The following is a 12931-nucleotide window of genomic DNA, read 5'->3' on the forward strand; positions in this document are numbered from 1 at the left end:
ATGAATACCAGTACGGTCGACGCTTTTATGGTTGTGGTGGTATGTCCCGGATCTTGATGATGTCTGAGCGTTGCAGAAGGCTGCAAATTTGGATTGATCCGCCCTACACTGAAAGGGGGCGTGAAGTAGTAATAGAATTGTTAAGGTCTAAAAGAGCTCTAGAACGTTCACTCAAAATCGCAAATCGTCAAGCGAAAATGTTGAAACTGATGTTAATTTGTAGTTTTGTAGCATTTGTGTTGTGTTTCATTTTCAAGTAACTGATGTAGTTTATTTTATAAGTATTGTGTTGTAGTTTGGAATGTATTGGACGTGTTGTAAGTTTGGAAGTAACTGATGTATTTTCTTTTAATAAACGTGATTTAAATGACTAATAAGCGTGTTTAATAAACCACACATAACCCCCTACCACTTATACTCCTAGTCAGTTAACTAAACAAACCACACATGATTACTACATCCGTAACTAGTTGTAATGGTAGTACTTAACATCCACTATTCTATGCAACGTTTCCAATAGTCTTGAAAGTACATCAATATTCAACACTAATGTTTACACCCTAATTAAGTACCAACATAACCATGTGCTTGTTATCTTGATGCATGGCCTACCAGTTTTGATAACTAAGCAAAGATGCTATCAGAAAACTGAAATGATTTGACATAGCCTAGCAACTTTAATTAAAGAGCCATGCATCAGAGATGCTTTAATTAAAGCTGATGAAGACAGAGATTCTTTGACTAAAGTCATGAATCATATATGCTTTATTTAAAGTAATATTCAATAGCTGTATTCAATAAACGTGTTTATTGACACAACTACCTACCACCTACTACCTCTATAAATATCACCTCTCAATTATGGAGGGAAATCACCTTATACTTATACCGAGTTTTCTTTCTTCTATTTCCACATTCACACATCACCTTCTTCTTTCCCTCCCACTATCACACAATGAATCCACCAGGAATCGTTAGACCTATTAGTGAAGGTCGTGAGGTCAATGTAGAAGACCTTCCAGAAATTCTACAAGAATTCGAAAGAATGGACTGGCTTCCTTTCGTTCATGTTGATGAGTAATTTTTTCCTCCACTCGTGCGTGAATTCTATAGAAACTTTCAGTTCATTAATGAAGATACAGTGAGGTTTCGACTCTATAACGCTCAACACGAGTATACTCTCCCACAATTCGGTGCACTATTGGGCGTTCCATTTAATGGTAGAAAGATCTATCATCCCGGTTTTGAACTTGAAGGTCTTCCTGATTTTATTCCAAAATATGAAATGACCACACTTCTATGCCGTGATGTTGTTCCATACAGGACCATAGAAAATACGGGCATCATTGACGGTTATCTTCGTCCTGAAGTTGTCACAAGAAATGAAATTATCACGAGTAACATGTACCACCGTGAACCAGATGTTGATAATTTATCAATGACTGAAGCTTGTATTCACTGGTGCATGACTCACAATATTAGAGTTAATATTGCTCATTTAATCGCTTCCAGAATGAACGGGCTTTCTAACTCAACAAGACCTCTTCCATATGGAGCGTTTCTGAATCGTTTATTTACTAATATTGGTGCAGTTAATGGTCGTTTAGGATCTCGTATGTTAAGGACGGTACCTATTACTGCTGAAACTACGACAACATCGAGCTCAGGTTCTGGAAATTCGTCCACTCGGTCGGATGCTCGTAGTCATCCTCGTCACCGTCGTTAGTAGTGTGATTTAATTTGTCATTCACAATCTTTGTATAATATTCCATTTCGTAGTGTGATTTAATTTCGTAGTGTGTTTTAATTTCGTTGTGTGATTTATTTCAGATTTGTCTTCTGTAGTGATTAATTCACAGTCTATGTATAATATTGAATTCGTGTGTGTTTACATGTGTGATTTATTTAATTTCGTTTATCCAGTGTTAATTATAGTAAATTGAAATAAAACGACAATTTTATTATATATGTGATAAAACGATACATGGCCTACCAGAAAACTAGAATTACCAAACTTAACTAAACTTAACAGTTTAGCTGTCCGAAATGATACAACGTAAAAACGATACTAATATTACCAAACTTAACTAAACTTAGCAGTTTAGTTGACCGAAATTAAAATACATTTCTTCATCTTCGAAAATCAAATAGAGAGAAATGCGATTGGAACACCAGAACAGTGTCTCTTTTATACCGTTCCACTGCTCTTCGGTACGGAGATACATAGCGGACAATTCCGGAACATAGTCATCTTCGTAATACAACACATCCGTGTATTCGAACGGAACCATTTCCTGCAAAAACAAAAACAAGTCCTCTAAACTTGCGTGGCGGACGTCAATTTCTCTGAATATAGACTGACAACTACGGGCATAATCGTAATCTCTCCTCTGATTACGGAATTATCTTCCGTAATACACTTCCAACGAGACAATCATCGGCTCAAGGGTACGCATTTTCGATGTTAATTTCGTATTTATATAGATGATGTGTATATGTGTTTGTGTATATAAATGGTTTGTATATATATATAGCAAAAATTTGGCCTGATCAAGTTTTCGTCCGGAAAGGGTATCCCGGACGATAAATCGTCCGGGAAGAAATTGGCGCGAAAAAATCCCACGTTTTGGAGCCAAATGTTTTCAGGCAAAAAAAAAAAAAAAGAAAAATTCTTCCGGGACGATTTCTGGGTCGTCCGGGAAAAACGGTCAAACTTGCAGGTGTTAGTGGCCCCGTTTTTTGGCGTCTAGTACCTCATCCCGGACGATGCCCATCGTCCGGGAAAACCGGCGTCCATCAAAATCGTTTTTCTAGTAGTGAACTGTAATCCTAACATTTTTTGTAACGAAGTAATTGGTCAACTCCTTATAGTCAATACTCCCCTTATATTGTTTTTAATACCTATAAACTTCAATCTATCAAGTCTTTCTTGTTAGATAATAGATCGCAAGTAGATATTCTGTTATGATGTACGAATAAATGAATTATTACATAGGTATTTCAAAATTTTGGGCCCCTTAAAAATTTGGGGCCCTGTGCGGCTGCACATCGGAGACACCCCTGCTTACAAGTAGTCTTGCTTAAATACAAGATGAAACAAGAACAAAATGATTAAGACACCAACTAAGCCACCCATTAAAGCTAGATAACAACTAACTCACACATGGACATGACAACTAACTTAATCATAAAAGCAAACCATAGAACATGGATAAATATTTGCCACCAAATCAATAATACACAAAATAATAATACAAGTTCAATCATTTTGCATTACTTTATTGTAACACTCCCCCTTAATGCAAAATTCCTATCATTGCTTGTTTAAGTCACATTTGTTCTTGTGACTTTTGAATGATATAAATTCTTGTGAACTTCCCAAACCTCCCTTGATGAGCCTTCATCACGGACATGATCAACACACTCTTTGCTAATTGACGTCACCAATACAAAGAGACCCTTCCGACACTTGATCATCCATTTCCTTCGTAATTCTTGCTCCGGGACATCCATAGTAATTGTTGCACCGGTCATGGCAACAAATTTCCACAAATCTTGACCTTGCAGATACACCTCCATACACATACACCAAAATTTGTAATCACCAACAAGTTTCTCCTTCTCCAATTTCATGCTTCCACCATTTCCATATGCGACCTCCATTATTGCTAGCAAGAACAATGCTTTTCTTCAACCTTCTTTGAGTATAGGAACACAAAGAAAAATGCTTCTAAACCAAGAAGCAATTGCCTAATCCGGCTCTAGATACCATGTAGAAAAAGCTATTTGCTATAAATGAGAAGTGTAGGAAATGACATGAGATAATGGAACCTTAAGTTGTAATGTGTAATAGATAATCAATCAAAGATGCATAAATGCTTACAAGTAGTCTTGCTTAAATACAAGATGAAACAAGAACAAAATGATTAAGACACCAACTAAGCCACCCATTAAAGCTAGATAACAACTAACTCTATGGACATGACAACTAACTTAATCATAAAAGCAAACCATAGAACATGGATAAAGGTTTGCCACCAAATCAATAATACACAAAATAATAATACAAGTTCAATCATTTTGCATTACTTTATTGTAACACTATCATCTACATGTACAGTTTCTATGATTTCATATAAAAAGAACTCGTAGTGAGATTTGAACTTAAAACCTCCGCACAACACGAAACGGGTTATTCGCACAAGTTTCATGACTAGTTTTCATATATGACTAACAAACTATTCACAATAGAAAACGAGAATGGTTATATATAAATAAATAAAGAACAGTAACTTAAGATAGCGTTACAAATTTTAAATACTGTAGTATGTTACACAGTACCAACAAAATCTCTTTATAATCCAACAATGTCAAAAATGCAAAAAGAAACAAACTGCCTATTTAAAACCTCAAACAGACCTTAGTACTAACAACTCTGTAACCACCTCAAGACTCAGTTTCTTCAGATTTCGTCTTACTTGACTCGCCGAGTGTAAACCGAATGAACCTCCAAACCTTAATGTTCTCACCAATAGCCGCAACAGTCTGCTTCACAAAATCTTTCACAAGAACCGAATCATCTTTCAGAAACGGTTGCTCAAGAAGCGCAAGCTCCCCGAGCCTCTTTGCGACCCGCTCATCCACAATCTTTCCCCTTATACCCTCGGGTTTCGACAAAATATCTTCTCGTTGCATCTCGATATCTTTCTCTTTACTCACAATGCTCTCGGGAATATCTTCAATCGAAACGTACTCCACTTTGGGCATGCAACGACTTGCATGGCTAAATCATCAACTAATTCTTTGAACTTTTCACTTCTACCAACAAAGTCGGTTTCACAGTTGACTTCAATAAGGACACCTATACGAGAATCGTGAATGTAGGACCCGTTTCTACCTTCGGCTGCTAAACGACTTGATTTCTTGTCAGCAGTTAAAAGACCTTTCTTTCGTAGATACTCTTGTGCCTTCACCGAATCTCCCCCGGTTTTAGAAAGAGCCTTTTTGCAGTCCATCATACCTGCACCAGTTTCTTCGCGTAGTTGCTTTACCAACGCTGCTGAAATTGCTACTTTCGATGTCCTAATTAAAGGAAATAAACGGGCATCAATTTATGTTCCCAAAAAAAAAAAAAAAAAAAAAAAGGGAGAATATCCAACAGAGGACCAAACCAAGAACCAAATTTTATACATAAAGCCTCCTAAATCATTCATAAAAAAGATATATATAAAAAAAAAAAAAAAAAAAAAAAACTGTACTAAAAATCAAATATTTTTTTTATTAATATATCATAACATTTGAAGTGCTAATATTGTTTTCGTTTGCTATTCTGGACTCTAATGTATCCAAAAGTACCTGTATTGACCCGTGCCCATTTTGACCTTTTGTGCGACCAGGGCATATTGACCCAAACCAGGTTTCTATAAAAAAGGTTGACATACTCATCAGCGGTGTCAGAAATTTAGGTCGCTTCAGGCTGTGGCTCGGTTGTTGGTGAGTATAAACAAATGGCCGATAGCGATAGCGATAGCGATATGCATAGCTATTCCGATAGCGATAGCGATTTCGATAGCGAAGTCGTCCTTAAATCGTTCGGTCCAGACTCTTCACAGATGGAAACCAGAACCATGAAAAGTTATAGGTACGTTCCTTCAATTCAATTCGTTCTAAACATCAAGTCGATTCCACAAAATGTAAATTTTTATGTTTCTGTAGGAATCAGTTTCCGGTTCAATATTTTATATCCTCGATGTACCAAAAAGATTTCGGTTTATTTGAATGAATTAAAATCGCAATTTATTGAAGGAGGTTTAATTTATTATTTTTGTATGAACGAATTGATTGATTGTAGTATAAATGAAGAAACGTTGGATGGAGCAAGAATTGCAGCAATTGGTGATGATTCTAAAATCCCTATTTTTGAATTTTTTTTTTTAATTACAATTTTGCATTCAGTCGGTTTTGTATCCACCATCACTTATTTTTCTCTCTTATTTGCAGACGGAGACGAGAAAGAACTCATTATTAGGCGTGGCCAGCACCTTATTGAGAAGTTTTATGCAGCGATGGGTGTTGATTATAAAAACCCTAAAATTGGTGAATTATTACTCCACTATTAATAATAATAATAATAATAATAATAATAATAATAATAATAATAAACTTAAAAGTTTTAAAACTTACAAAAAATTAGTGGGAAGCCTAGAGACAATCTGGGCCCCCACACCTCTAGCAATAGCAAAACATATCCTATTAAAAATATGAGCAGCAGCACCGGCACCAATATCTTGCGCCATCGAACTCTTCTGAACCCGTTTTAGCAAAGAAACAGCCTCCTTCTCTAATTCCCCAAGGGAAGAAAATGAGAAAGGAATGAAACCATAACCAATCGCCAGACAACTAGATTCGTACTTTCCGACGAGCCGCATTAATCACAGCACGTCCAGGGACAAAGTCAGAAAGCCCAGACTGTGTCAAAGGAGAAGACCCTGTCAAGTCAACACAAACATCGCGACCACAATCCCAGGAATAAAATAACACATCTGCAGGTCTGAGGGCCCTGTCGTTCCCTCCAGACAACCCAATGTCAACCTCCTTTCTCGCTGAAATCCCAGATCGATAACAAACATCAACAAGGGAATCCCGGACAATATTATGTCGATGCTTAATACCCACCATACCAGCACAAGACACCGCGTGATCCCCGAAAATATCCCCAGTAAAAACCCTTGAACAGGCAGAGCATGCCGTCGAGATAGAGAACAATGGAACACCTAACCGGTAGCACAATGTGTAAATAAGTTGTGTGTGTTGTTATTATTATTATTATTATTATTATTATTATTATTATTATTATTATTATTATTATTATTATTATTATTATTATTAATTAATTAATTAATTATAAATCGTATATAGTAATACAAATATGTGTTATATGCATGACATCATAGAATCCTACAAAATTTAGCTAGTTTTGAATTGTAAATAAGTCTGTCATATTTGGATTAATTTTCATCGTCGGTTGTAATTATGCTGTTTGTATAATTAAATGGATTTGGTGTTGTACCAACAGACCTTTCGCCTAGCAATTAAGTTCCATTTAGGACAATGTGTAAATAAGTTGTGTGTGTTGGTTGTTATAAAGAATGTAAAATGTGGGTATTATTCATTAGCATTGTAGACAACGGATATCTCGTTTTGGTGCTTGTTTTATCTGATGATACACGCCTTGCAGTTTTGCTTTCAAGAAAACATTTACCTAGTTTTCTCATAGCAATTATACAACTACTTAATCTGCATTTGTGGGTACACCTTCCACTCTTCAAAATCGCCATTCACCATTGCTCCTCTGTTAGAAAGCCATAGATGTGACACAATACAAAGCTGCGCCATCATGTCTTCTTAGAATATCGACCCCCTTTGTTCAGCTTTCCCATGTTTCAAGTCTATGTTATATTCAGTTGAAAACCAGGTCAAGTATATAATAGGTGCTAGGTTTTATATTTTGGATACTTTTCTATTCATGTAATCTGTAATCAATTGAGTGTCTAATAAGATTTGTAAGTGTTTGGCGTTTAATCTTTCATCTTGCGTCATTTTGATTATCATCTAAACTGCAATAAACCCATTCTTTTGCCAAATGGTTTCAAAATCAATCAGAAAGTTTTTGTTTTTATTTTTACAGATAAGATATATAGGTGGAGGTTGATGACACTTTCAGTGTCAATCATGTGCACTTGAATTGAGACAAACCGACTGATTCTCTCTCTCTCTCCTGCTCCAACTGGTTACGATCCTGCATTTATTTTTAGTATTGTACATGGGAGTGCATATTTTGAATTTCCACTTTTTTTGTTTCTTGCCACAATCTTTCAATTTTGAGTACCGACAATTCTGCCTTTTTTAAATAACAGATTATGTTTTTCTTGTTAATGTATGTAGGCTCTCAATGCTTAGCAGATAAGCTAAGTATACGGTGTTGGTGATTTTAGTGTTATCAACAATCATTTTAGTTAATTGGGATTTACTAGAAAGCAAAGGCTTATCGAATTAAGCTCAATGACGAGTTTGGAGAGTGCGGAGTGCACGCCCGTTCGAGTTAATTCAATAAGGTATTGGAAATTACATCTTTTGATGAAAGGTAACCATGAATGGTTACATCATTTCATGAAGAGAGATGTTATTTTCTAAAAGGTTTAAAAGAAGAGTTGCATCTTTTCGTTGAAAGGTTGCATATTTACATTGAAAGGTTACATCCTTTCGTCGCACCTTTTCATCTCTTATATATAGAGGATTTTGCTTTCATTCTAACAAATAGAAAACATACACATATTCTCTAACAATTTGATCAGTGATTTCATTGCCAAAAACACTGATTGCGTTCTTGTCTTATCCCTGTAAAGATTTCGTGTAACCGAGGCAATCGTAGGGTCGAAATACTTTATAGAGAAAGTGAACACACGATTCAAGAACGAATCCGGCAGTCAATTCTAACCCTCATTTCTAACAAATCTATAAAGTATTTTTCGTGAGGATAAATCTTCGATGGAATCGTGGAGCGTGAAAGATAAGGAATTTTCATCAAAGTCATGAACCGTATAATGTTGATTGAATGGAATCCTATATTCACTTATACTATTTGTATAAGAAAAGAATAACCAATGATGTGTTGAAATTAATGCAAATCGTCCAACGTTGAAATATTACCATGAAGTGAGAGACGCTTAATTAATTGATGCAAACAGTCATGTGCACCAATATGAATATTTATGTTATTCATGGCATCAATTAATGCAGTGAAACTTTTTGCAAACAATTTCTTTTTTTTCTTTCCGTTATAATCAATTGGGATCCATTTGAAAAGCATACGTTCTGAAGAATTTTGTATGGACCCGATGACAATATTTATGTGGAACACGCATCAATCTGTCTCATGTTCTTTTGACAAACGGATTAACAAGTCAATTCTGACTTGCGTATGTAAGTTTTCCTTTATTTATTATCGGAAAATAATCCTTCAATTATGTATAATCCTTAAGATGATTTTATTTGATATGGGGCGGGTCTTTTCCTTTGAATGCTTTGATTGTTGTATTTGTTGGTTCACATGTTGACTTGGTAACAACCGACATCAAAGACTTAATGAAATGGAAGATATGAATCAAATATAAATGCAAAGATAATTTTCAAATGATTTGAGTCAGTTGGTTACACATCATATTTTGCATAAAAGCCATTATTTTCCATGATTTATGAAGAAGAAAAAAAAAATTAAACATGTGTTTGATTTGTTAAGAATCAAATCAAGAGTTCTGGGAATTTGTATAAGTTTAATATTATTAGAATGAATATGAATATGGAAAATGTTATAACTGTTTACTGAATAAAAAAAAAAAATTTTAAGGATGAGTTTTACGTATGGAATATTCTTATTATGGCATTTTGAAGTGGACCATTCATTCACCAAAGTAATCCGTTCCACTTGACTAAATGTCCAAGTTGACATTTGATAAAAAGTCTGACTTTCAGTAACGATTATGTCTTTGTATGGGATTTGGTCTTTGGTTCTAAGTTTGACTTTTAGACCAACGATTATGGTAGTTATTTTCTTTTTTTTCAGTTAATGCATGGTAGTTATGAGTTGTTAAAGGTTGTGATTGTTAATGAGTCACAATGGTTTAATCTTTAACAATCGGTAGACTACTTGATGGTTGGTGGTAAAAAGGCATAACCATTGAAAAGATAACTGTCAACTAATATCTTATACATGTATATTTATATATGTAGTATGTATACATATGTATATATTTCCAATATATTCGTATGTATGGTTGCAAAGTGGGTGATTTGTCGCACCAAATAAATAAATAAACAAGAAGTATCCATTCGTTGGTTCTTCATGTGAGTGGTGTCTGCAGAAGAGCTTGATGATCAATGAATAAATTTTAATATGAAATGAGGATTACAATTGCTTAATTGATAACAAATATCGTATGGTATTGTTATGCTTGAAAATTGGAGTGATGTATGTGATGACATCAAGTGACCAATATAACGTATATGTTGGAAATATTAAGCGTGGTTTAGTATAATGAATTGTGATGTGGCTTAAGTATTTTAATACTTGTAGAAGTCAATCATGGATTATTGTTCAAATCACAATATGAATCCTTAAAGCATATTAAGAATGTATTGAGTTTACTGTCGATCAACAAGATTATACATCTACAAGTTGTAGAATTTTACACTTGGTATAGATTAAGTATCTTGGATCAAGAAATTAATATTGAGATTATTGACACTAAAAACTTGGGGTCATTTCTCCTTGGTCTTAGAAGAGGTTTGACTAAGGTAAGTTTTTAATTATAATCTCACCATCCAATGTAGTGGTAATAAATGTGTGCACAAGGATAATGGGAATACATTATCAAGGGTGTACAAATGATAAGTTTACATTGGTGAGCCATAGAAAAATGGACATACACAATGACTGATCAATCAATTAATAAATACTCGCGAGTGTCTTATGGTTGAATAAGAATTTAGTAAGTCCTTTCATAGAAGGATTACTAAGGAAAGTTGATTGAAGTCGGAAAAGATGTGAGTAATGTCCATTTAGATCCCTAGTTATTGGGATATTTATGACTAAGGCATATAGTCAAATGTACAAGGGAAAATCTAGATATTTATGCCTTAGACATATAATGTTTCGTGAGGTGATCACGAATGGTGTGATGAATGTGAATTTTGTTGGGTCACAACAAAATTTAACAAAATCACTTGACAAAAGCATTAGCAGGAAGCGCGCGCAAGGGCTAATGATGTGGGATTGAAGTCCATTAAATCTTCCAAATTGAGACGCCCAATTCCCTTCTAGTACAACGCTAGGAGCTGAATTCAATGAGGTAAGCTTACTTTCTGAAGATTGAAACACATAAATATCCTAATCTCAAAGTATGTGTTTAGACCCGTAAGTGGAGTTAGGTTGAAGTTTAACTTCTTAATAGTTCTTTTGAAAAATTGCAAATGCGGGTGCAAGACTAAAAGAGCTACCTGTGTGAACATGAAGTTTTGCCGCTTCAATGGAGCTTTGGACTTAGCTGTCAATATGTTCACTGAAGGATTGGGACACATGGCTTATAATAGTGTTAAGATTGTCTTAGGGATATGTAAGAAACTGATGTGTATAGTATTTTATAGTTTTCATATGAGTGGAAGGGTTCAATTTCTGAAACACCCTGATACTCGAATTCTCGTAAATATTATACTAAGTGAAAATTCAATTTCTGAAACATTTTCATTTATGCATTGGTTTGTTCTGTTTGTTTAATTACTTTAGTAAATCAAGGATTACACTAAAATGGGGGGGATTTGTTGGTGATTTTAGTGTTATCAACAATCATTTTAGTTAATTGGAATTTAATAGAAAGCAAAGGCTTATCGAATTAAGCTCAATGACGAGTTTGGAGAGTGCGGAGTGCACGCCCGTTCTAGTTAATTCAATAAGGTATTGGAAATTACATCTTTTGATGAAAGGTAACCATGAATGGTTACATCATTTCATGAAGAGAGATGTTATTTTCTAAAAGGTTTAAACGAAGAGTTGCATCTTTTCGTTGAAAGGTTGCATATTTACATTGAAAAGTTACATCCTTTCGTCGCACCTTTTCATCTCTTATATATAGAGGATTTTGCTTTCATTCTAACAAATAGAAAACATACACATATTCTCTAACAATTTGATCAGTGATTTCATTGCCAAAAACACTGATTGCGTTCTTGTCTTATCCCTGTAAAGATTTCGTGTAACCGAGGCAATCGTAGGGTCGAAATACTTTATAGAGAAAGTGAACACACGATTCAAGAACGAATCCGGCAGTCAATTCTAACCCTCATTTCTAACATACGGCCAGCATATTACTTGGTGACTAAGTTAGGGTTTGGCCAACCCTAATTAGTTTGGGCCAGTTTTTAGGGTTTTACTTAGACTAGGGTTTATTTGATACTTGTCTATAAATACTCTCTCATATGTACTTGCTTTGTATCACCTCCAAATTAATAATAATACTCTCTAGTTCCAAAGTGGATGTAGGTTTCACATCGAAACTGAACCACTATAAATTTATTGTGTCGTTTTTATTCTTGTGTTTTATATTCGGCTATTGTGTATTAGGGTTATACGCTGATCAAAGGCAGGTTTGAAGCTTAACATTTCTTGTAGTTATCGATTATCGCATATGGTTTGGCATTAGAATATGAGGATTCATGTCCAACAAGATGTTCTCTTGAAAGACTTTTATTTAGAATGTTTATCCGGTTTTATAATGTCGATTTCGGGTTAGTTGTCTCATTTAAGGGAAAAAAGATTCAAACTTGGACATAAGTTTATGTTTATTACAAGAAATGATCAAACAAGATTACTTGAATTTGGTCCAACTGGAGTTAGAAAGTTAAACTAATAAAAATCTTTTAAGCAAAGTTGTTTTGATATAAGTAACACATATTACAGAAACAATTAACAATCAAGACTAACAAATTGAACACTTTTCTGTACAAATGTTACAAATCAATACATAGTACTATCATCTACATGTACAGTTTCTAAGATTTCATGTTAAAAGAACTCGTAGTGAGATTTGAACTTGAAACCTCTACACAACACGAAACCGGTTATTCGCACAAGTTTCAAGACTAGTTTTCATATATGATTAACAAACTATTCACAACAGAAAACGAGAATGGTTAAATATAAATAAATATAGAACAATAACTTAAGATAGTGTTACATATTTTAAATACTGTAGTATGTTACACAGTACCAACAAAATCTCTAAAACTTATAATCCAACAATGTCAAAAATGCAAAAAGAAACAAACTGCCTTTGGAAAAACTCAAACAGACCTTAGTACTACCAACTCTGTAACCACC

General features: G+C 34.5%; 1 protein-coding gene across 1 annotated transcript; it reads right to left on the reverse strand.

Annotated features, from left to right (window-relative positions):
* Positions 1-4446: 4446 nt before the first annotated feature.
* Positions 4447-5375, reverse strand: LOC139843151 (polyprotein of EF-Ts, chloroplastic-like). The gene is given in 3 exon segments (XM_071833221.1): positions 4447-4760; positions 4763-5082; positions 5356-5375. Coding segments are annotated over 3 exon segments (654 nt in total).
* Positions 5376-12931: the final 7556 nt, after the last annotated feature.

Source organism: Rutidosis leptorrhynchoides, chromosome 4, assembly GCF_046630445.1.
Source record: "Rutidosis leptorrhynchoides isolate AG116_Rl617_1_P2 chromosome 4, CSIRO_AGI_Rlap_v1, whole genome shotgun sequence".
Lineage (NCBI taxonomy): Eukaryota > Viridiplantae > Streptophyta > Magnoliopsida > Asterales > Asteraceae > Rutidosis > Rutidosis leptorrhynchoides.